Source organism: Labeo rohita, chromosome 2 (genome assembly GCF_022985175.1).
Source record: "Labeo rohita strain BAU-BD-2019 chromosome 2, IGBB_LRoh.1.0, whole genome shotgun sequence".
NCBI classification, from domain to species: Eukaryota; Metazoa; Chordata; class Actinopteri; order Cypriniformes; family Cyprinidae; genus Labeo; species Labeo rohita.
The window spans coordinates 20,182,989-20,209,166 of record NC_066870.1 but is presented as its reverse complement, the minus strand read 5'-3'; the positions used below and the strand labels follow the sequence as shown (position 1 = coordinate 20,209,166).

Below are 26,178 nucleotides of genomic sequence, written 5' to 3'. Positions count from 1 at the left end.
GCACGGTTAATGTACTACTAAATATGTTGTTCTGCTAATTTATGCTGTCTGAACCATGGAAAAACTGTGTGGAAACTGCTAAATCATATACAGAAGGACTTAGTAAGCAGGAAAGGGCACAATATTTTGACAAACTAAAGTTAATAAAGGTAAAGATATGTACAAGCAGTATTAATTAAGATTTTAGCCTAATATTTCACCTACCTGACTGGAAAATGATAAGAACAAACATGAATGTTGTCAAGATTCTTGCCCTGGAAATACTGGTTCAGTTTGGCCACCCACAAACGCCTTTTGGTCCTCAGACAGTCTCCTCTCCTTGATATGTTATAACTTTTGGCAGTCTAGTACTCCAAATGTTTTCCCTGGTCCGACTGATTAGTACAGCCCAAAACATGAAATTAATTACCATTTTCAGCAGCAATAATCCGCAAAATAGGCCTCTGTGAGTTTCGTTCGGTTCAGTGGCATTGTTTACGTTCAGTGCCGCCAATATGGCTGATTGATTACAGGGACACGTTGTAAAAACACTCTATAGATTTTGAGAGAAAAAAATAAATATGATTTTAGTTTTTCATTTCGATTGTGTGTTTTTAGCAGTTAATAAGATAGATTGTTTTAATGTATTATTAATTATATTAATTTAATTAATAATAATAAATACATTTTAATTATTTTAAGTCATCTCTCAAGTTTGCTGATACCCTGGTTGTTTGAGAACCAGTGGAGGAGCATGCATTCAAATGTGTTCACCATAAGGCATTTTATCAAACAAGCAACAACAACAACAACAAAAAAATGCCAGGTATGAGGCGGTGTTTAGTTAATTCAAACGGATTTGACATCCCTGGCATAATGAGAATTATTACCTAAGTTTATTACCTTTTTTAAAATTGTTTACAAAAGTTTCATATAAAAACTAAAGTATTTTGTTTTCTATATCGTGTAACTATCATTCAAAAAAGTAATAATAATAATGAGGAAGGGCTGTATAGTATGTGAGGCGTTTTCACAAAACGGCTCAGGTTACAGTAGTGAGATTCGTTCGTCTGTTCGTCTTCCTGTTTAAGTTTCCGTTACTACGGCAACAGTTTAACGCCGCAGAAATCAGTGGTCAAACATTGTGCGATATCATTTTGTGTCCTGAAACGTTACTCTGGATTCATGGACGTTATCGAAAAGAGAATAGACAGCATCGCGGATGAAGCCGAGGAAGAGCAGATTTCAGAAGAGATTAAGGAAATACGTCGGTAAGAAGTTTTGCTCTCTTGCAAACAAGCTGTAAAGTTGCTGAAAACCCCCAGAGCCAAGACCAGCTTCAGTTAAGCTTTATTGGTGAACTGTGCTAATCTGTCCAGTAGGGCAGGTTCTGCATTTATTCACCACACGATCTTTCTGCCGCTTCAGATATGCTCTGTCAAACCAGCTGAGGACAGGATTTTTCGGACAAGATGCCTGTGTTCAAACTGACGAGTCAGAGCTGCCAAATATAAAGATACTCGCTGCCAACACCGCAGAGCTTTTTAAGGTGTGTATCTGCTACCACTAGATAAATAGTCCCTTATCATGGACAACTTGGTCTTTTTATAAACCACAAAAATAGAAAACAGTCTGTCAGCTATCAATCAGTCTTCAACTATCTTTATGAATGCAGGTTTGTCTTGCCTTAAAAAAAGGCCCACAGAAAGCTGCAACTTTGTCAGTGCATTCCGCTAGATATGCTCAGTGAATTCATTCATGCTGCTGGCTTTTCATCTTATTAGTTCAAGATTCTTCTAACTTTAACTCAGAGTGGCCTCACTGCGGGCCGCCTAGGTCACCTGCTGAGAGGGCATATGATGGCTTTGTGGTGAAGAACAGTGCCTGCACAAGGAATCCTTCAGCCTGCAGAGTTAAACATATTGATCAGCTTGCAGCCGAATAAATGCTCTACTAAATGCATCACTCACAAAAATCAATTTGTTTGTAGTTGCAAGGAAAAGTAACCAAGATAAAAGGAAAAATACTTATTGAATGGAAAGCAGCAAATTTTTGTTCTATTTTACCATTTATTTATTTTAACTTACTGTCTTTGATAAGTTGGTTATACTATATAAACCATATATAAACCATAATCTTGGTGTTTTATGTGCCATGTGTTTTAAAATATTTTAATTGCATCTCAGGAAATAAACATGTTAAAAGAAGACACTGAAAAGAAACTGAAAATAATACATTTGCAGTACGAGACCAAGCTGCAGGACGAATCTGATGCCCTTTATGCAAGTGTGAATGATAAAATCAAGAATTTGGAAAATTGCCACAAAGAGGTTTGTATGCCATGCAGCTTTTATTATAAGCAATAAATCTAATCATGTTTCTACTCTATTAATGTCTGTTTTATTTTAAGAAATTATCAGTTCTTCGAAGAAGCTATCAGCAGCAACTCTCAGATGCTATGCAGGTGATCAAAGCCAGCTATAAGGTAAACTTTTAATGAATATGTAACTAACATGTTATTGCAAAAATAATTATTTTAATTTGATATCATTTATGAAGTTCACAATGAATCTTTAAATATGAAATCTTGCTCAAATGTTACAAGAATAAAGAGAAGACAGATCTGGTTTGTGATGTTACTGATGGAAGAGTAAAGGACCTTCTGAATGAGCTTCAGGAGAAGAATTTGAAGATTGAGTGTATGGTTGAACAGCTGAAGAAATACGAGGTACAGACTCATTGCCATTCATCACACGAAAACCTGTGTACAATAAACAGTTTAATTAGTTTAAATACAGCCCTGTATGAATGTAAATACACTATATACACAAAAAAGTTATGTAGAAGAACTAGTAAGCAAAAAAAGGATACAGAATATTGTGAAAATTTGCAAAATAGTGCATACACTACTGATCAAAAGGTTGAGGCTTATTTAGAGAAGTCCCTTATGCTCACCAGGGCTTTATTTGGTCAAAAATATGGTAAAAACTGTGAAATATACTTCCAACAAAAATAACAGTTTTCTATTTGAATATGCTTTTAAAATGCAATTTATTCCTGTGATGGCAAAGCAGAATTTTCAGCAGTCTGTCATAAAGCATTCTAATATGTGACCCTGGTCCACAAAACCAGTCAGAAGGGTCAATTTTCTGAAATTGGGATTTATACATCATCTGAAAGCTTAGTAAGTAAGCTTTCCATTGATGTATGGTTTGTTAGGATAGGACAATATTTGGCTGAGATACAAAAAAAATCTGGAATCAGAGGGTGTAAAAAAAAATAAAAATATTGAGAAAATCACATTTAAAGTTGTTCAAATTAAGTTAGCAATGCATATTACTAATCAAAAATTAAGTTTGATGTATTTACGGTAGGAAATTTACAAAATTTCTTCATGGAACATGATTTTTACTTAATATCCTAATGATTTTTGGCATAAAAGAAAAATCAATAATTTTGACCCATACAATGAATTTTTGGCTATTGCTACAAATATACTCATGCTACTTAAGACTGGTTTTGTGGTCCGGGGTCACATATGTTGATTTGAAGCTTAAGAAATGTTGTTTATGATTATTAACAGTTGTGTTGCCTAATAATTTTGTGTAATTAACTACAATTTATGCACTGTATTTTTTTGTTCTTTTTAGATGGCAGCCTGTACGCTGAAGCATTGCTTGGCCAGTAGTGCATTTATCTTTAATGATGTCAATATGATTCTTGATTGCTTAAATGTCATCCAGCTTCTGTTGTTATTGACCAGCAGGATGGTAATTATTGTTTAGTGGCCTGCTCTATTATGGCCTGAAGTGCTCTTGGGAGTGGCCCGGCCCCATGGCTGTACACTAATAAGCAGGTTCTTGCGTTCCACAAAGTGAAATCAATTACTCACCTTTATGCCCTTGCGAAAGGCGTTTACATGCAACATGAATGAGCTATCAGGTGCCAATAAGTGAGATGTCTATTATTGGCCTTTTTAATAGGCTGGCCCTCTCACTCCGCCTGAGAGAGTTATCTCTCACCCTTAATGTCTGAGCTCTGTCCAACCAAAACGGCTGCTTGTGTAGGCAGATGGCCGGGAGAACGGCCATACAAAACCTGCCACTCAAAGTGTAACAAATGAGTGCAGCCCGGCGGAGTTCGAGCTTTGTTCATTGTGCTAATGAGAACTCTCACGCCCACAGGAGAGATGCATGGCTAATCACCTGTAGTTCTGTTACTGCAGCAGATGGTGGAGCCAGAGTTAAAGGTTGGGGTGGTCAAACGGGGTAGGAAGATGTTCCTTAGTGTATAAAATGTCTTTTTAAGAGGAAAATTAAGGTTCAGCAATACTGCCTCTCCCTAGAAGATAACAAGGGAGGAAAGGCTGAAAGGTGGGTGACGTTTGGGCTGAGGTGGCCACCCTGCGTGGAGTCATATTTCTGTCATGCTGGATGCTCCGATGCCCATTTCCATTAGTGACAGAATAGGTTTGTGACATGTACATCATCATCATCTGACCGTCACACTTGAGGAGTCACATTCATAACATATGGCTCTTTATTGTAAGATTAAATCTATAGTAAACAATCATCAACCATATGCAAGATATCGTAAATCAGAGCATGACTAAAACGACGCTGTAAAGCTGGGATGGTACCTTAAACAGGTACCCTTTTGTACCTTTTCCCCCCTAAAAGGTGCATATTAGCACCTTAAATATACATATTAGTACCGTTTGAAATGATACTGAGTGTGTAAGTTGAGATCACCGCAAGCGGGACGAAAAAGAAAAACCGCCAAGCATCAAGTAAACGTATAGCAATCAAAACCTCTTTATGATTGCAATTTACGTTCTTTATGAATGAGCGAGAGAGAGTCGGAGTGAATAAAGTGGGAAAAAGAAAACCCTTTGAAAGCCTTTGAACGCCTGCACAATCTTAAGTGTGACAGGCATGCAAAAGCCCTGTTAATGTTCGGGGCATGAATGGTTGCTGCGGTACAAAGTAGAGGGCCAACTGCGTGGATATCACAGGAACCTGATGGGCTCCATGCGGCTCCCAGTCTGCAAACTTCAGCGTGCTGACATGTGATGTGATCCTGGTGACACTGGCAGCGCTGCTACTGAGGGACAGCACAAAGGCAACAAGCCCCCCCCGGGAAACTGTGCTCTCTGCGAACCCCCTGGGGCTGCTCAGCCATCCTCCAATGGCCCCCTCGCAGCCCGGCTCTGCCGAGCTTGTTAGAAAGCAGAGCCCAGACTGTGGGTGGATAGGCCCCAGCTGCCTTCCTTGACTTCCAGAATAAATTGACCTGAATGACAGGGGCACACAAACAGTATGATATGTATTATTCCTGTCAATAAAAATGTCCCCATGAATTATGGGCTTTGTATGTAATGTACTGCCGTCTTTCTTCCGGGCGAGAAGAAAGGAGAAAGAGAGGAGAGGAGGAAAAAAAAGAGATCGCCCTCTTCTAAATGTGTTTGCTTTTTTTGTTTCTCGCTTTTTATTATTCAGGGGGAAATGGTAGGAGGCAGAAAGTTGTACGATTGCTTTGTGCCTGAATGGCACTCATATTTGCCACGCAGCTTGAGCGGCGTGGCTTTTGTTTTGCGCTGTAAAGGGAAAGTTAAAAAGGACTTGTGTCATTTTTCAGATCGGCTCCGAGGGAGCGGAGGACCCCGAGAAAAGCAGACTAAAGTCAGAGAATGAAAAGCTAAAAGATAACATTGACTCGCTGCACGTCGAGCTGGAAGAAATTCAGCGAGTCCTGGAATCCAAAGAGCAGAGGCTGGGTAAAACGTCACGTTTCAATTAAAAAAAAACGGCGCTTACTTTTTTTTTCAATGGTTTTTGGGACAAAAACAAAGATTTGTCACGAATGCTTGTTTTGGAAACATACTCTCATTCTCTTATCTTTCCCGGTGTGTGAGGTAGTTAGCATTCAGAGCGCAATGTTTGAGGACACTTGTCAGACCATAGCTATCATCTCACACTCTGTGGGAGTCTGTGAGGAGAAAGCAAACACAAGACAGGTGTATTCTCAAGGGTCAGGCCTTTATCTCTCATAGTGTTTGATAGTCATTCATTGCTTATGTAACTTTGGTAACCGTCTGAATATTTAACACCAGTTTTTGGTAATTACGCATGAACATGTTGATGCTCCAAAACAACGTATATCATCCGTTTTATTGGAACATAAACTCCTTTTCTGCATCCCCATTCAAAATGTGAAGAACCATCTGCTAAAACGTTTTGCATTGGCTGTGACTAAAGATAAGAGCTGTCCAGGTCTTAAGTCTCTATGGAAATAAAAGCACTTGGGCACTAACACACACTTGGCCCTTGAACTTAGTGGCTTGTGTTTGGTCAGTGCGTGCAAGTGGATGTGTCAACAGCAATGCACCGGGTCAGAAGCTTGTCAGGACCCTGAGTCACCCAGGCCAGGACTGGGCTTCAGTCCACTGACCCAAGATGCGAACGATGAACAAAGACAAGTGGATGTCCTGTCGTTGTGCTCCCGGCATCAGCCTTTGTTTCTGTTATAGATATTGTGAAAAGTTGTGGGAATGAATATTGCACTGGGGCTTTTTTTGTGTGTGTTTTTAAATGTTCTCTCTTCTGTTCATAGCTTTGGATTTGGCACAGTTAAAATCAGAGGCTGGCGACAGCAAAAAAGCCCTTCAAAAGGTATTATGTAGTTCACAGATAAGTCATAAAACAAGCCATTTCTCAACTGGTTTTATTTATAACACTTTAATTTCTATTTATTTCAGTTGACAGGTGAACATGAGCAACTGAAAATGCAGTTAAACCTTGAAAGAGAAAGTGGCAGAGAAAAGGTGAGATTATTTAACTTAAACTTATTTATATATCACTATTAAACACAACAGTTGTCAACCAAAATGATGCACAGTAAGTCCAAAGTTACTTACAGAAAATTTTGGGTTTAGTACTAAGCTCAATCCAGCCGCATTTGTGGCACAATGTTGACTGACATAAAATTAATTTTAACATGGCTGTTGTTTTCTTATAACTATATTATATTTAAGTGAGATGCACAATGAAAGTAAATGAGGCCAATCTGTAAACATTAAATGTTTTTTAATAGTCACCAAAAAATTCATTTTAACATGAGTTTACACTGTAAAAAAAAGAAGAGAAGAAGTTGTAAGAGAGAAAGAGAAACACTGGTAACAAGTGGAGATAATTGGGTAAAATCCATGGAATAAGAGACAAATAAAAATTTGTGCCTTTTGTTGTCAAAATCGGAATGCAAATAAAAAATAAAAAAATAAATATTTTAAATATGATGGTTTCATTCTAAACATGCTGATTATTTTTAAAATGGACACCCAACATAGTATATGATATTTACCATCTGAATCTAACAATGTCATGTCAACAATTGGAAAAGTCAGCCTTCTATTAATTATCATGTTAATATTGTGCCTTTTAGCCCCAACATCAGGGGTGCTTTTCACCCCAAATACCATACTTTTACATATTCTTTCGTTATTTAAAAACTGCTGTTTTAATTATTTTAAACAAAACTGAAAATCATTAAGAAGACCTTTGTCTCAAGATATATTTAATAATTTTAGCGATTCTCATTTGCTACCTAAATCTACAACATTTTTAAAAACATCAAATATTAGATAAAGCAAACACAGAATCGACTTTGCTCTGCTGCCTGCGACCGCGTCAAGGATCAACCAATATCGCACATGTATGTTGAAAAGCGGATGTTTTGGAACGTGCTACGCCACGTTTTTCTGCCATCTAGTGGTTTAGAGAAAAATAATATCAAAGGCGCCTTTTACCACGGGGCGCCTTTAGCCCCATCATACCCTAATCTATTTAAATTGAACTATTTTGTACCCATGTAATTCTCTAGCCGTAAAGGCAATCTCTATTGAGTTTTCTGCAACCATGATGCGCATGCATCCCGAATGTTTACAAACAAATAATTGGTCTATATATAAAGAGCTCCGATGCAAAAGCCTCTAAATCCATCTGACATATTTCTTCAAAAGTAGCATTTCTTTCTGGCTACTTTGTATAGGTTTCTGTGTAAGTGCTGGTACTTCTGATTGGGCTGAGGTTGGAATTTAGCGAGTTTGAAGTAAAAGTATTCACTCAGTATCATTATCTCAGTTTTGACCGAGATGGCTTTTAGCTGGTTTTGCATCTGAACTCTTTACATAGAGAGAGAGACAGAGAGAGAGAGCAATAGAGATAGATAGATAGGTAGATAGATAGATATTATACTTTACTATATTCTATTACAGAAGGTTCAAACACTCACTAATGCTTAAGAAGGAAACAATGCCAGGGGGGTGAAAACTTTTTGAATTTGAAGATCAGGGTAAATTTAACTTATTTTGTCTTCTGGGAAACATGTAAATATCTTCTGTAGCTTCTGAAGGGCAGTACTAAATGAGAAAATATGATATTTAGGCAAAATAAGAAAAATGTACACATCTTCATTCTGTTCAAAAGTTTACACCCCCAGCTCTTAATGCATTGTTTTTCCTTCTGGAGCATCAGTGTGCGTCTGAGCCTTCTGTGACAGTTGCATATGAGTCCCTCAGTTGTCCTCAGTGTGAGGAAGATGAATCTCAAAATCATAGTCATTGTTGGAAAGGGTTCAAATACACAAAAATGCTGAAAAAACAAAGAATTAGTGGGATTTTTCTGAAGAACAGCAGCAGTTTAACTGTTCAGGACAAACAAGTGACTCATGAACAACTATCACTACAAAAAAAAAAAAAAATAAATTAGCTCTGGATCATTCAGGTAACAACACAGTATTAAGAATCAAGCGTATGTAAACTTTTGAACAGGGTAATTTTTATAAATTCAACTATTATTTTCTGTTGTGGACTATATGTAAATGTCTTTTATGTGAAATATCTTATTCAGGTCAGTACAAAATAAAAAATACCATGCATTTTGTATGATCCCTCTTATTTTGGTAAAATGTAAACTTTTGACTTCAATTGTATGTATATATATATATATATATATATATAAAATATATATTTATACTTCCATTATATACACTAGTTTTCCTTTTTCTCCCAGGAGATAATCCTTTTTACCAGAAATGGTTACTGTGTGACAACCAAGATAAATAGGGAAGCATACAGTATGTGAGGTTTATAGCCTAGACAATGTTGTCCCTCATAATTTTGCATGCTTTGCTCATGTGTTAGCTGTGTAAACAGAGAGAAGCATGCCAGCGGAGCAAATTACCATGAATAAAATACTCTGCAGCAACTGGTGCATGAGGGAGAACTAAATTATTTTATGATATGTGATCAAGCACAGCTGACGACATAAAGCATCGAGCTGACATTGTAGCATGTTGATATTGGTAAAACATTTGGCGAATGGACGTGGCACAGCGTTTTTGACATGTATTGATATAGTATTGTTTATTTAGTGTTTTATCTTTTGTGCAGTAAAAATGAAGTAGCTGTGTGGTGTTAAGATTGGGGCCATGCCAGAGTTTATATTATTGCACTACAGTAGGAAACCATGTGGTCAGAGTGCTTTGTTGTGCATTTTGAATGCGCCCGAAGTTGGACTGCTGCCTTGTATTCATAAGTCATGAGCTCACATGTCAGCCAATTGCTTTATTTTACCATCCAAACCTTTAAATACTAAATATGAATTCATGTAAAAATCCAAAATCTATCATTTACATACTTAAACACTTTTGCAGACAAAGTGTATTCAAGCACTGATTAGCAAGTATCATTTTACACAGCGTCTGCGGTTGATTGCGAGGAACAATATGCACCAAGTTTGCCACACAATGGCTGGAATTAAAATATGAACACAGAGGACAACGTAAAAAGAGTGTGAAAGACTCTATGGTACTCAGCCATTGAATTCGGCCACACAGAATCTAGAAGGTTAAAAGTCTCCCTCTGGCCTTGCAGGGTTGCCGGGAGACAAGCAGCAAGGGTCCTGTCAAAGCTGGCATAATTTACCCTGCAATCAAATGCTCATATTAGCACAGCTCTTCAGCAAAGTAAAGAAAACTATGCATACAGATGTTTATTATTGCCACTTGTTGCTTCTAAGTTAGATAGTTTACTTTAGTTTATATTTATGCAGTACAACTCAAGCAAATGCACATAAAAATCATGTCACAAGACGATAGAATGTATTACAAAACCATAGAAAGGTAAAAACAGATTTTGTTCCTTAAAAAGAATCACATAAGATGCTAATACTTGTATTTTTGATGACATTGTGATTTTATTACTAGAAAGCTCACCATTGAAAATGATTCGTTAAAACGAATAAAACTGTTCTGCAATGCAGAACATTTTTTACTTAGATTAAAGTTTTTATTTGAACATTTTAAATATGTATTGAATATATTCCTATTAGGCTTATATGCATAAGTTAATAAACAGATATACTGTATGATAGATTTGATTGCTTATGTTGCATTCATTGAACAAACCTGTTAAATTTCTTTAAATGTGCAATTATTTTATTTTATTTTATTTTATTTTGAAAATGAAAAATGCATTGTCCTTCTTTAAAAATATAGAATAAGATTACTATTATATGTACTTTTGATGACATAGTGATTTTATTACTAGAATGCTCACCATTTTAATTACGTTTAATGTTGCAGACATTGAAAAAAACACTTTATCGTGTTACTTTTATTTTATTTTATTTAAAAAATACAATGCTAGAAAGCTTGACACTGAATTGTTGAAATGGATAAAACCTAAACTCCAGTTCTGCTATGCAGACAGTTTTTCTTAAATAAATAATATTTTTTATTTAATATACTGATATATCATAATATAGTTCTTAATTAAAAGCATTTTCTTCCTTAAAAATAAGGAAGAAAAATATAGATAGATAGATAGATAAATAGAGATATTTTTTATTTAATTTTTTTTTCCAAAATATGCTCATATGTGTCGCATAAGATTACTAATATATGTACTTTTGATGACATAGTGATTTCATAGTGATTAATAGTTTTTAATTTTTTAATTTTTTAATTATATTTTCTTTTTTAAATTAATTAATTATTGAATTTATTTTTAAGTGTTTTATAATAGAGAGGCATATTAGTTTCAGATCAGTAATGTTCTTCCGGCTCTTCATATAATACTTAGTGGACACAAAACCTGTTCGGGCCAGGAAAGAGACTAATGGAGCAGGTGGTGGCCAAACACACTCCATGTAGAAGCCCTGGTTAAAACCACTAATGAAGACCTCCTTAATGTTGTTTGAGCCACCGGGAGAAAGGGATTATCCATATTTAGTGTAGCAATTTAGATTGGCCTCTTTTCAGTCTTGCGCCCTTTGTTGAGCCGCCCCTTTGTGCCGTGACTGACAAACTCAATGTTAAGGTCTAGCATGGTGGCTATGCATAAAAATGTAAAATGAAAAAATGACGTTTTGAAAAAATGATGTTTTTCTCCACTTTATTTTGGTGACTTTGATCAATGGAGCAGAAAATTTGTTTCTATAGCCAGAGGGCTGCAGGAAAGACCTATAATGAGAGGCTGAAGCCCAGGCCAGAGTGGAGTGTGAAGCTCAGCTGGGTGTAAGCTTCGCCTCTGTGAAAAGACACCCAAATGAACGGCCCGTCAACCACCCAACTGCACTTGTCAACAGCACTATTGGCTGACCACTTCTGAAGTTTTAACCTGTGTAAATACTCCTAAATAACAACAACATGAAGTTTCACTTTGGTTTATGAGCTAACTTTTTCATTATCTTTTGCAGGTAAATCAGTTAAAAGAGCAAATGGAGAAAGAAATTGCATGCATTGAAGCCTCATGCATGAAGGAGGTGAGTATGAGACCCAGCCGAATGCATGCTCAGATACGGCACGGACTTGATGAGAGTCCTATCTTTCTCAGGATGTTTGGAGGTCTTGAACCCTTGACCAGTGGATGGTCTCTCCATTACCCCAGACATCAGTGTCCTAAAGCAAAGACTGAGGATAAGGTGCACACGCATTGTCTAAGTTGTATCGATTTTAGCCATGAGTCTGTGGTTAAAATTCAACCCGCACCAATGGTGAAACGCATTTATTACCAGCCCTGAGTGATAGATGGCAGCTCCCCTCTCCCTTCTTCAAGTGCAGATCTTTTTCATTTTCATAGAAAACACATCTAAAATGCTTTTTCTGTCACAGATGTGAATTATAACCATGCAAACTAATGGAAATTCACAATTTATGCTCTTTGTGTTTATGTACACATTCTAAAGGGTCAGTAAGATTTTTTTAAAAGAAATAATGACTATTTGATAATGTTTTTTTTTACCGAAATGCTACCTTTCGAAAGCCTGTTTCCGCCAATAGATAAAAAAAAAAAACTAACATTTTATTGCAACTTTTTATTTCAAAGTTCTGAGTTTTTTCTCAGAACTGCATGATATATACTCACAGTTGTGTGTTATAAAGTCAGAAATGCAAGATATAAACTCGCAATTCTGTTAAAAAAGTCACAATTCCAAAATATAAACTCACAATTCTAAAAAAAGTCAGAATTGAGAGTTTATTTCTCAGAATTGTGAGTTTGTCTTGCAATTTTAATATATCTCACAAAGAAAATGGAAAAAAGTCAGAATTGTATGTTTATATTTTGCAATTTTGACTTTATAACTCGCATTTGCGACTTTGTGTCGTGCAATTCTGACTTTATAACTTGCAATTGCGAGTTATGAAGTCAAAATTGCAATATATAAACTCACAATTCTGACTTTATTCTTCAGATTTGATATATATCAGTGATATATACCCGCAATGGTGAGTTTTTATCTCGCAATTCTGACTTTATTTCAGAATTGCGAGTTTATTTCTTCTGTTGCGAGTTATAAAGTCAAAATTGCAAGATATAAATTCAAAATTCTGACTTTTTTCCTCAGAATTTTGTGATATATACCCGCAATGGTGAATTATAAAGTCAGAATTGTGTTATATAAACTCACAATTGCATGTTACAAAGTCAGAAATACATGATATTGCAAGTTTGTCACGCAATTCTGAGGAAAAAAGTCAGAATTGTATGTTTATATTTTACAATTTGGACTTTATAACTCGCATTTGCAAGTTTATATCATGCAATTCTGATTTTATAACTCGCAATTGCGAGTCAAAATTGCAAGATATAAACTCAGAATTCTGACTTTTATCCTCAGAATTGCAAGATATACTCGCAATGAAGAGTTATGAAGTCAGAATTGTGCAGAAGTCACAATTATGAAAAAAAGTAAATTGCAAAATATAAAAAAGTCAGAATTGTGAGTTAATGTTTTGCTGTTTTGACTTTATAATCCGCAGTTGCGAGTTTATATCTCACAATTCTGACTTTATTTCTCGGAATTGCGAATTTATTTTTTGCAATTGTGAGTTTATATCACGCAATTTCAAGTTATAAAGTCAAAATTGCAAGATGTAAACTCAAAATTCTGATTTTTTTCCTCAGAATTGTGTGATATATACCTGCAATTGTGAATTATAAAGTCAGAATTGCGCTATATAAACTCACATTGTGAGTTGCATGTTATAAAGTCAGAATTACATGATATAAACTCAATTGCGTATTATAAAGTCAGAATTGCGAGATATTAACTCTCGCAATTCTGAGAAAAAAGTCACAACTGCAAAATATAAACTTGCAATTCTGAAAAAAAAGTCAGAATTGTGAGTTTATAGCTCACAAATCTGACTTTATTACTCAGAATTGCGAGTTTGTCACGCAATTCTAAGGAAAAAGTCAGAATTGTACATTTATATTTTGCAATTTTGACTTTATAAATCGCATTTGCAAGTTTATATCATGCAATTCTGACTTCATAACTTGCAATTGCGCGGAATCACAATTTTGAAAAAAAGTAAATTGCAAAATGTAAAAAAGTTAGAATTCTGAGTTTATATTTTGCCATTTTGACTTTATAATCCGCAATTGCAAGTTTATATCTCACAATTCAGAATTGCGAGATAAAAAGCCAGAATTACCTTTTTAATTTTTTTTCTGTGGCGGAAACGGGCTTCCATATGTAGATAGATAGATAGATAGATAGATAGATAGATAGATAGATAGATAGATAGATTTTTCATTTAAAACATGCAGCCCTGGTGACCATGATAATATTTTATCATATATGTTTACATTTATTTAATTGAGATTTTTATCTAATGCTATATCCAGTGCTAATCTTACTTACCTTTAAATAAACACACTGTAAGATATTAGTTTATATGTAGTTAATCCCAAAAGTGACTATAGCATTCAGGCTCTTCCATATGCTTTGCTTTTTTTATTTGCTTGTTTATGGCTTGTTAAGGCTTTGTTGGATGGGAAGGGTGAGGTCAGAGCGGGGTGGGGGGATCAGGACGATGACTCTGTCAACATGGTGACCGCATAGAGGCGGCCGAGGAGGCGGCCAGTGTGAATCCCCGGCCTCAGCGCCTAGCAGAGGGTGGAATGTGGCATGCAGCTGACACAACACAGTGACAGGCTAGAGTGGGTGATGGGGTACAGCTGAATAGAAGTGGACAATGAGCCCGGTTTAAAGTCCACTTCATAAAGGGCACCCTTACAATGAGCTTGGCCACTGTAGTGGCTAGTTATTATGGAAATGCGAGGAACTCTTATCTTTTTTTATAATGCCCAAGCCTCGATGTTAACTGCCACGTGCCTGGCCCTCTATAGACAGTGAATCATACTTCAATACAATCTGCAAATAGTTTGATTTATTTACCTTGGCAAATAATAGATCTAAACCTGTGGTCTGTGCGTGAATTAGAAGCACTATATTTAAAATCTGGTCATTTTATTTTATATTTTTTCTTAGGCAAATACACGTACCATTCAGAAATTTAGGGTCAGGAAATCTTTATTTTATTTTGTTTTGTTTTGTTTGTCTTTTTTTGTCTTGTTTTATTATATTTTATTTTATTTTATTTTATTTTATTTTTATTATTTTATTTTATTTTTATTTAATAATTACAATAATTTAATAATTTTATTTTATTATTACAAGAATGTATTAAATTGATCAAAAGTGACATTAAAGGCATTTTAATGTTGCGAAAGATTTCTATTTCTGTAATATAAATAAAATAAATTATATATATATATATATATATATATATATATATATATATTATATATATATTTAGGGTCAGGACTTTTTTTTATTATTTTCATTATTTTATTTTCATTATTTTTATGTATTGAGAGAGAATGTAATACTTTTAATACAAGAATGTATTAAATTGATCAAAAGCGACATTAAAGACATTTATAATGTTGCAAAAGATTTCTATTTCTGTAATAAAATTTAAAATACATATATTAGTTTTTAATTAGAAGCACTATATTTTAAAATCAGGTCATTTTATTTTTTTTTCTTACACAAATACACATTACCATTCTGAAATTTAGGGTCAGGGAATTTAATTTAATTTAATTTAATTTAATTTAATTTAATTTAATTTAATTTAATTTAATTTATTTTATTTTATTTTATTTTATTTTATTTTATTTTTTATTTTCAAAATAATGATAAAAAGTGATATTAAAGGCATTTTTAGGGTTGCAAAATATTTCTGTTTCTGTAATAATAAAAAAGAAACTTTCTATTTTGAAAGAATCCTGAAACAATGTCACTTTCCACAAAAAAATATTAGGCATGTTTTCAACATTGATAATAATAAGAAATGTTTCTAAAGCACCAAATCAACACATTAGAAAGATTTCTAAAGGATTTCAATTAAGCCATCACAGGAATAAATTACATTACAATACAACTTCAATACGACTTCTTAAAACAAATATTTATGTTTGGTAGCATCAAAACTTCTTACAAGGTTGTTCTTAAGTTAAATGATCTGTATTTTATGCCCACTAACTGTAAATGTGCATCTTGCATCCATCAAACTAGTAAGGAAACAGACTAAATTGTAGCATGTCTTCATTAGTGTCTGTTCTCAATGCAGAGTACTTCAGAGGCCGTACACAACTCACCATCATATTGTCACAAATCAACACCTACTCCTTTTTGCACACAAAGGGTCTTTGAACAGTCTGGCAAGAAAACTTTCTTTCTCCCATTCTTTGTTTTCTTTGCTTAAGATGAAAGAAAAAGGGTGGACTGACATCCTTTCTGTGTTGGGTTAGACTAACAACACACTCTGCACCCACTCTTACTAAGAGAACCTTAAAAAGGCACTCCCACGTTCTGTTAGGCCTTTTTGGGGGAACACGGGTGGAAAAGTGGATGTCCGAGCTGACCTGAGGTGACCTGACCTTCACACTGCTCTGAACGTACGCACTCAATCAGCCAACATGACATTCCACAAAGCTGTGTCAGGCCTTGATTGGACATGGCACACAAAGTGGACATTTGGTGGTAAAATGACCCTTTGTGAGCAACGGATTGATATAATGACACACAGAATATGGCCCTCCATTTAAATCTCCATTGGCAAAACAGATAAAGCTCCAAAGCCACTTCCTTTCTTCTGAGCTGAGGTGGACAAGCACATGAAACTTGCTGCTAAGATTCAGTGATTTAAAGAGATAGTTTACCCAAAAATGTCAATTCTGTCATCATTCACTGTCATCATGTTGTTCTAAATCTGATTTAAACTTACTTCTGTGAAATACAAAAGACACTGGAGTCCAAACAACATTGGACCCCATTGACTCTCATTGTATAGGCAAAAAAGAGACATTTCTCAGAATATATTCTTTTGTGTTTCTTAGAAAAAACTAACTAATACAGGTTTGGAACGACATGAGGGTAAGTAAATGATGGGTTAGAAATGAGCTTTTCCATTAAAGTTCGATATTTGCCCCCTAGAATTGATTCCCATGTCCATTTTCTACATTCACAAGGGCAATTTTTATAATCACCTTATTATTTCAATCACCATGCCATGTTGTGTTTAATGTCAAATACTTAAATTTACCCAGTTACTTTAATCAATATTTTAAACTGTTGTCTATAACAATTGACTGTCTAAAATTTTATTTTAATTATACATGTAAAACGCAGAAGCTCATAGGGCTGCAATATTATGACAAAAATCATTATTGTAAATTATTGCTCTTTATATTGTATAATGATTACTAATATCGATATAGAAAACAATAAAGTTTTGTTTTGGGCACGTCACATTCAGGCTTCACAGACAAACATGTCGTTCCATAGCGTTATCAAAGTCTATGCGCGAGTTATGCAAAAACTCCCATTATGATCACTGAAGCTATGAAATTAATCTTTTATTTGCATCGTATCTTCACTCAACAACAGCTCTGGTGTTTTCAGCTCTGATTAATGTAGGTGCTTCCGATTGGCTTGATTTCAGGTGCTGACTAATCAATGCGCGTCTGAGTAGCCAGTGCATTGCTAAGTTAAACAGAAACGCATTTGACTGGTTATAAGGCTCAACACTGCACGAAAAGAGTGTAAAAGCAATCTGATGCAGTGTGAACGAATCTAAATGATATTCTGTGAATATTTTCATTCATTTTCACATTTTATTTTGTTTTAAAGGGGTCATATGATGTTGCTAAAAAGAACATTATTGTGTGTATTTAGTGTAATGCAATGTGTTTACGCAGTTTGAGATTCAAAAAGCACATTATTTTTCACATACTGTACATTATTGTTGCTCCTCTTATTTTTACAAAGCTCATCGTTCTGAAAAGCACGGTGTGCTCTGACTAGCCAGTTACGCCCCTTACCATGTTGTAATGCCGTGTCCCAGCGTGATGAGACAAAAACAATAAAACCCATTATAAATTAGGCATTTGTTGGATCCAGTGAAGACATAATTACTGATTATAATGACTCATACTTTGCGTTGTGTCGCGTCGGAACATAACACAATGTTTGCATTTGTGATCGTAAAAACGACAAACAAGCACTACTCTACACTGCTCAAAACTTGTGTTTAAATTGACAGCACAAATACTTTAAATATGAAAATGTACTTACAGGCTGTGAGTCAGAAGCGCCATACTGTCCTTGCAAAGTTAGAATTGCCCCACTTTATATTGTGCACAGCCAGCATTTTAGGCTACTCTCTCAGGTTCAGGAAACAGTCCTCTGTAAAATGGGCTGCACACACTCGATATTTGTGTTGTACTGTTCTGGAACAGTGTTGTAAATAGAACTTAACCACTGATTTCTAGTTGTGTACTCATTTGGAAGGCCAAACAAGGTGCTTTTGTTTTTGCAAGGAAACACACAGCGTCTCCGCAACATGGTGGCGGCAACAACAATACTACAGCGAGATTAAATGCTGCGCCTTCTTTCTTTGCGTATACATTTGGGTGGTATTATGTAAATCTTCCCACACTGTGACATAGACATGTGGGGGCATGTCTGAATGAGCCGTTTTAGGAAGCCGTAGCTGAGTCTTAACTTTTATAAACAGTATCTCTTTGGGTTTGAACAGCTTGTAGCATTCCAAAGACAAAGGAAAACATGAAATCGCATCATATGACCCCTTTAATCGCGACAGCCATAATACCTTGTTTAATTGTACAGGGGCATTTTTTTGCCCTTTTGTCTTGAATTTTTGGGGCATTTTTGCCACAAGCCCTCCTTAATTTCCAACACTGGAACTAACCCTTTCAGATGTATAGAAAATGAAAACACAGAAGCAAAAGCTAAATTTTATTTGTACTCCTTTATTGACATATAATACTATTCAGTAATGTATCATTGTAATTTTAGGATGTATTTGTGATTCTCCTGTTGTCAGAAAGCTGCTATTGAAAAGAAGCTTGAGAAGCAGAAGCTGGCAGAACCTACAACCATGGAGGTACCCTTCACTTTGTTGAAGTAGAAGTACACACATGCATAAACTTATCTGAATTTTTATTTTTCCTTCAGCTTGTTGGGGATACAGAGTTGGCTCAAAAATTAAAAGAACTTAGAAAGATGGAATCAATGCAGAAGAAGGAGATTGAAAGGTATAATAACATTTTAAAAGAGATCAATCCTTCCGTATTTGTCTTTCCATTGCCCTTTGTCGTTTTTACTGTTCCTAATGTTTCCAGGCTCAATAAGCAGTTGTGCATCTCCAATCAGGTGTGGGAAAAGAAGTTTGAGATTTTAAGACAGAGGTACACCGCAAAGATTTGTAACTCTTAAGTGTTGTTTCATTTGATTCCGTGAGCTCATTGACTATGTCTCTCTTAAGTTTCCACGCCATCAAGGATGAGATGTTCCTACGGCAGACGTTGCAGCGGCAGGAAGCCATTCTCCACAACGCTTCAGTCAGCTTTGCGGTCAGTAGCTTCTCTGAGAGTGCTAGTTTTGTCCACTTTGAATATCCTCTCACATGATATTTACACCAAAACATGTTTTTTCTTCATCAAAGCCGATCTTACCACACTAAAAGAGGGCAGGAGCTTTAATCATGTAATGAAATTTATGAAACCCTTAATGAAATCTGCACCTGTGGCCTGTCCCGCACACACACAGAGCACATATACAGTAGAGGTTAACCCAGAACAGACTTTAACAGGTGCACGCCCATTAAGCCCCTCATCTCTGGCCTCAATTGGTGGAAGCTGATGAATATGCATAAGTTTTGTTTTTGTTTTGCGCTGCACCCCACACCCCATTTACTAGGAGGACAAACGCAACTCAGATCACCTCGTTGAGGCCTGCCTGTGTGTGCCGGATGTCATTTATTACACAAATAAAGCACATGAAAACAGCTTAGAAAGTCTTAATAAGGACATATACCCAATGTTTGCCACTGTATATATTGTATTTGTATCTTGTATACTAACATTCAAAAGTTTGGAGGGTGTTTTTTTTTTTTACTGTTTTTTGAAAAAAGTCTCTTATGCTCATGCAGGGTGCATCTATTTGGTAAAAAAATACGGTAAAAATAGTGTAATATTGTGAAATATTATTATAATTTAAAATGACTGTTTTCTGTATAATATATTTTAAAATGCAATTTGTTCCTGTGACAGCAAAGCTGAATTTTAAGCAGCCATTGCTCCAGTTTTCAGTGTCCTATGTGACCGCAAACCACAAAACCAGTCAGCAATAACCAGCAATACATAGCGTGGGTCAATTATTGATTTTTTTTTAATGCCAAAAATCATTAGGATATTAGGTAAAAATCCTGTTATGTCGTAAAAATATGCATTGCTAAGAACTTCATTTGGACAACTTTAAAGGCGATTTTGTCAATTTTTCTTTCTTTCTTTTTTTCTTTTTTTTTTTTTTTTATATTATAGGATAAATATTGTCCTATCCTAACAAAACATACATCAATGGAAAGCTTATTTATTCAGTTTTCAGGTGACCATTATAACTTTGGTCCACATATGATCCCTTAGATATCATTGTAATATGCTCATTTGGTGCTCAAGTATTATTTCTTATGATTATAAATGTTGAACAGTTCCTAAACTGTAGCTTGATACTTAAGTTGCTGAATAATATTTTTGTGGCTTCTTTCTTAAGATTCTTTGATGAATAGAAATTCAAACGAACATTCAGTTGAAAGATAATTTTTTTTTGTAACATTAATGTGTCCTTGCTGAATCAAAGTATTATTTTTTTAAAAGAAAGCACTTATTAAGCCCAAACTTTTGAATGATAGTGTACATACAGTGTGAGTTCCTACTTCACTAGAATTTTTAGGGTTAAATTTGTCTTGAGAACTCGGACAAATCCTCTATTTGTGGACATCTGTGGATGTAAAAAGAAAATATAAATGCAGCAAATATATATATTTTTTTTGGTAACAATTAAAGTTTTCTGTTAGGGTGTGGATTTTGATTTATCTGTAGTATTTATAATGAACTACAAAACAATAAAAGTCTATGAGATTTCTGCATTTAGACTGGCCAAGTAAATGTGTGTGTTTATGTATAGGTTTGGCTGTACTTGTGAAGACCAAATTTGGTCACATTTTAGTTTGGGAACCAATTCCTAATTTGCTGTTTATTAATAGTTAGTAAGGTAGTTGTTAAGTTTAGATATGTGACCATGGACCACAAAACCAGTCATTAGGGTCAATTTTTTGAAATTGAGATTTATACATCACATGAAAGCTGAATAAATAAGCTTTCCATTGATGTATGGTTTGTTAGGATAGGACAATCAAATCTGTTTTGATATATTTACAATAGGAAATTTACAAAATATCTTCATGGAACATGATCTTTACTTAATATCCTAATAATTTTTGGCATAAAAGAAAAATCAATAATTTTGACCCATACAATGTATTTTTGGCTATTGCTATAAATATACCCATGCTACTTAAGACTGGTTTTGTGGTCCAGGGTCACAAATGTGGTAGGGTTAAGTATGGTCATGCGGTGTAAAGCATTAATCTGTGTTTATAAGCACTAATAAACAGCCAATCCACTGGTAATATGCATGCTAATAAGCAACTAGTTAATGGTGAGAACTGGTCCCTAAACTAAAGTGTTACCCAAATGTTCTTCACAATATATAGTGAATTATGTTGGAAATTGACTTAGGAGACTTAGGTTGAGATAATGTTTTCATGATGTCAACAGATTTGTGAGCGTTTAGGTTTAGAACTGGAGTATTGCAAATATCACGACCTATACAAACAAGTGCATCTATGAGATGTCCTCACTAATAAAGTAAAACCAACATATGTAAAATTTGGAGACATTTCAAAAGTCTTTTTCTTGCAGATGGATGCTCCTTGCTCATCACGGCAGAAGAGTCCAGCAGACGCTACTTTTAAAAGGCTGGGCTATAGTAATATGGCTCCTTTGGTGAGAAACCTTGTAACTGTGACAACTGTTCTGGTTTTGGTGTGATTGACTTGTAGCTTAAATGTCCCTCTGCTGTAAGCCACATATAGGTGCTGGAGGCCATCAGAAGATGGACCGAGTCTATCAGATGGACATCAGCCTACAAAGCAAGAGAGGGGCAGATGCTCTTCCTGGTTTAGGTTAGTGCATGACCACCTGAAAGAGACAACAACACAGACCAGTAACTAAAACATCTAATAACTTCTCATAAAACATGTTTATAATGTGTTCAAAGATATTGATTTGACCAAACATGTCCATCACTCTGAAAGGCTGCCTTGTGGGCTATTATCATATTGGTGGTGACACATGAGAAGTAGGAATGAGAAATGATGGAGAGAGTTGTCTTGCCTCAGCTACTTTTTAATCTCTCTTTTGGCTATTATTGACTTTCTGATGATTGGGATCTAGGCTAATGAGCTTAGCAGGCATGACTTGGCCAGATAACTAAAAGACTTAATACCCTCTGTCAATATGGAAGCTCTCAGACACAAATATCTGATGCACAGAAGCTAACTAATCAATCTGTCCAAATTACACCGCTGTCCTGTCGGTGGATTTCAACAGGCCGGTAATCATAGACAATAGATGTGTGTCACTGGTTTTGCATTGGTTTTCCCTGCTGCAGTTGTTGATTTAATCACGTAGATTTGTAAACTTAGAATGAATGTGGTATTGTAATATATACACATATTTTATTATTCTGTAATTTAGCTTTTACATCATGTTAAACCCTCTGTATATTTGCTTAAGTACTTGAGTAGAGCCTTGTACATGCAGCCTTGGCTGTGGATGGATAGAAATGTCTACAGGCCATTGCAGTAGTTTATAGTGGGTTAGCATGAAGGGGGTCACTGGTCCTCTGTCCAGAGGGCCTGGCCAGTGACCTCTACAACTGCTAGCTGGCCCCTGTCTAAACCACGGGAATCTGGTCCATACATCACCACTGACACCCAATAATTGAGACACTGGAGATAAGGCACCGGCTACTGAGGGTCTTGACACTTGGAAAGAGTTGGCAAACATTGTTGTCACACAGCAGATTATGTTTATTCAGTGTGTCACCAATCTAAGTTGGTGTGAATAATTTCAAGCTTTTATGGCAAACGCACTTTTACAAGCTCTTGTTTGGACATGTCTGAGGGGTATTGTTAGCTGAGCTTCATTTCTAAATATGAGTATTGTCTTTTATTGTCTAAGAATAATCAGATATAAATGCCAACATGTTTGACTAAGAAAAAATGTTCAAAATGGTTTTTTAATTAAATGCTTATTATACTAAATGTGACCCTGGACCACAAAACCAGTCATAAGGGTCAATTTTTAAATAGGCTTTCCACTGATTTATGGTTTGTTAGGATAGGAAAATATTTGGCTGAGATGCAGCTGTTTGAAAATCTGGAATCTGAGGGTGCAAAAAAATCAAAATGTTGAGAAAATTGCCTTTAAAGTACTTTAAAGATCTTAATATCATAATGATTTTTGGCATAAAAGAAAAATCGATAATTTTGACCCATACAATGTATTGTTGGCTATTCCTACAAATATACCAGTGGTTTTGTGGTCCAGGGTCACAAATATGAAGATTTTTAGCCACATTGTGAACCAAGGAAAACTTAAGCAGCATAGTAAAATCTCACTTTTTTCTACATTTAAATGTTCCCTTTTTAATATGGCAAGTGCATGGCTTCAAAGTCATTCGGCAAATGATCAAAAGAAGGGGGACAAGACCGCTTGGACACAACCGTAATAAATTTTGGCTTTTTTCCCCTTTTTGTTCATGAATACGTCTGGCCCATATGCTTTTCTGCAGAACTATTTGAAAGAGGCATTTACAAACCCAGGCCCACCACATTAAACACTATAACAATCTTCATTCATGGTAACTTATCAGACTCAATTAATCAACCTCAACAATGGCAATTCTGATGTGTTCAAGCAACCTGAAAGGCATAGGTCAGCACTAGGGCAGTCCTGAGTTTGACAATTTTTCTGCACATAAAACTGCGTATTCTGTTATCTGCCTTTATTAAGGTTCTTTAACCTAGACCCACACCCAATAAAATACACTAAGATGTGTTAGGAAAAATAAACAACTTTTAAAACAAACTTTGCTGTTTCTTTCTCTCTCTTTTTTTTTTCTCTAAAAGGCTACAAAGCCCCACAGTTGATAAAAAGCCTCTCAGTCAGTCTCAAAGAAGCATGTCTTCTCTGCTGCAAAGTGAATGGTATTGTTATGGCTATTCCAGTGGGCTGAAAAGGGGTAACCACTGGTTTGATTCGGTTACACGGTGTGGTTAAGTTCTCCCTCCCACCGCCTTGGTGTCTATGGAGGGTCCGTGACCTGTTTTGAATCGGCCAGGGAAATGTCATGTTGCCCCTCCCATGGGCAGTACTCACATTCACTTGATTGGTACAAAAAATGACTTGGGATGGTTAAAACCCACAGTTTGTGCATCACAATTTATAAGTGCTCTAATATGAATGAAATGTATGATTTACTAGTGATTTTCAGTTATGTGGCTGGCAATACTATGCACTACCTTGATTTAATAAAGCAATAAGCCCCAAAGAGCAGTGGTTTACAGTGAATTTATAACAGCTAAGGGACGTTGTTAGGCACGATGCAAAGCGGAAACCCCCTAGCTGTTATAAATTCACTGTAAACCACGGCTTCATGGGGCTTATTGCTTTTATAAAATGGTTATTCCATGTACGTATTAAAGTTTCACAAAATAAAACAAAGTGTAATGATAAAAATAAAAAGAATATTCCTCCACCAAACAATGTAGTTCCTCAGAAACAGAAAAGTAAACAAAGGTGAATGTTTGTAGAGTAATTTGCAATAGCTCAACCATTTAGAAATAAGAACCGGAACTACCTGTTTTATAATTTAAAATAAAACTATTCATTTTTGTGTGTAGAAAGCCAGTTTGTTTGGTGTGTATTGTTAACTTTACCTAAATTGCTAATTAAGTGTTTTATGTAATTGCAGATTCCCAGTTGACTGTGGCAGATGAGGAAGAGGAAGAAGTATAAACTGAATTTCATTCTCCCTTCTCAACAGGCAATCACACTAGTTTTTTTTGATCAAACAAGTCACATTTAAAACAGAAATGGCTTAGTCTGTGCACAGCATGAATGTGCAGGTATGAAACTCCACTTTATCCACCTTATTTTTCAACACCAAAGTAAGTAGTTTTCTGTAAATGTGCAAGACTTTCCGGTTCATTAGCCACTGTACGGAAATAACTAGAAGAATAACAAAGTGCGTAAACGGTAAAACTCTTTGCATTACAAACTGGTGTGTTCATAATTAATATAATACATTAAAATAATATGGAAAGACACACCAGTTTGCGATATCAAGCTGCAAAATGAGATGTTTTGTACAGCTAAAAATAGCTGAAAGTGACTGACACCGGAAACCAGACACATAAAATTTACAAATGGCTGCGCCGGCTCTTACAGGAAAAATAAGGTGGATAAATCATAAATAAAATTACTGAATAGTCAGAGATTATGCAGTCTAACCAAGATTTATTTTAAAAAAAATATCTGTACATCAATAATAATATTAATTGTGTATTATAATTAATAGTTTTATATCTGAAAAAGGAAAGTCCTAGTTAGAATGAACTCATAATCTATTATCATATTTAAGGATATTGATCTGTATCAGTTTCTCACACTAATAAAGCATCTGCACAGCAATTCCTGTTTCATACGTTCAAACAAAAGTCAGTTCACTTTGCCAGTGAAGATATCACGGCACTGTACGGTGTGTTTGAACTTTCTTGGCATGCTTTCAAGCAAAGCAATGAGAAAACATCAAATCTCTTTAAGTAAATTCATTAGATTTCCCCCATAGTGCAGCCACACAGAGCTCCCATTAAGAGAAAACAAAGGCTATCGTGACTTTAACTGACTGTAATTGACTGTGCCGTGAATGGGCTCAGTCTACTGCAGCTCTTAAGCCTGAATGCTGTTGGAGAGGTGCAGACATGAGTAACTGTATGCATTCTTCTGCCACAGTAAAGAGTGCTCCAAGAATGGTCTTTCGCTTTCCGCATGCCGCATACAGCACAAAACCAGCGGAATGCACAGCTTTGGAGGCGATCTCAATGGCTGTGGAGTCGAACAATAAGATCTTGGCTCTCAAACCCATTTTGGGCTTTAGTCTTGCTCTGCCCCCTTTGCTTTCGCTCGGTCTTTATTTCACTTCTTCACACTGTACAGAATAAATGATTGCATGTAACGGGTTCTACTTCTAGATTTTGTTGCATCGTACTTGTTTAAAAAAATGTAACATTTCAAATGAGTGTAAGCTGTAGTTTGAAATGATAAACAGTAGCATTGACCTTCTAAGTGGGTAG

The 26,178-nt window shown here is 35.5% G+C and overlaps 1 protein-coding gene across 1 annotated transcript; it reads left to right on the top strand.

The window, feature by feature from the left end:
- Positions 1–1,091: 1,091 nt before the first annotated feature.
- c2h10orf67 (chromosome 2 C10orf67 homolog) lies at positions 1,092–24,841 on the top strand. Its single transcript, XM_051130183.1, has 16 exons — positions 1,092–1,250; positions 1,408–1,528; positions 2,166–2,309; positions 2,390–2,464; positions 2,585–2,707; positions 5,617–5,755; positions 6,592–6,650; positions 6,737–6,802; positions 11,736–11,801; positions 18,742–18,801; positions 18,873–18,952; positions 19,040–19,105; positions 19,183–19,270; positions 21,680–21,763; positions 21,843–21,942; positions 24,798–24,841. Exons 1-16 carry the CDS (start codon positions 1,165–1,167, stop codon positions 24,839–24,841), a joined length of 1,401 nt encoding a protein of 466 aa, XP_050986140.1. The 5' UTR covers positions 1,092–1,164.
- The last annotated feature ends 1,337 nt before the right edge of the window (positions 24,842–26,178 follow it).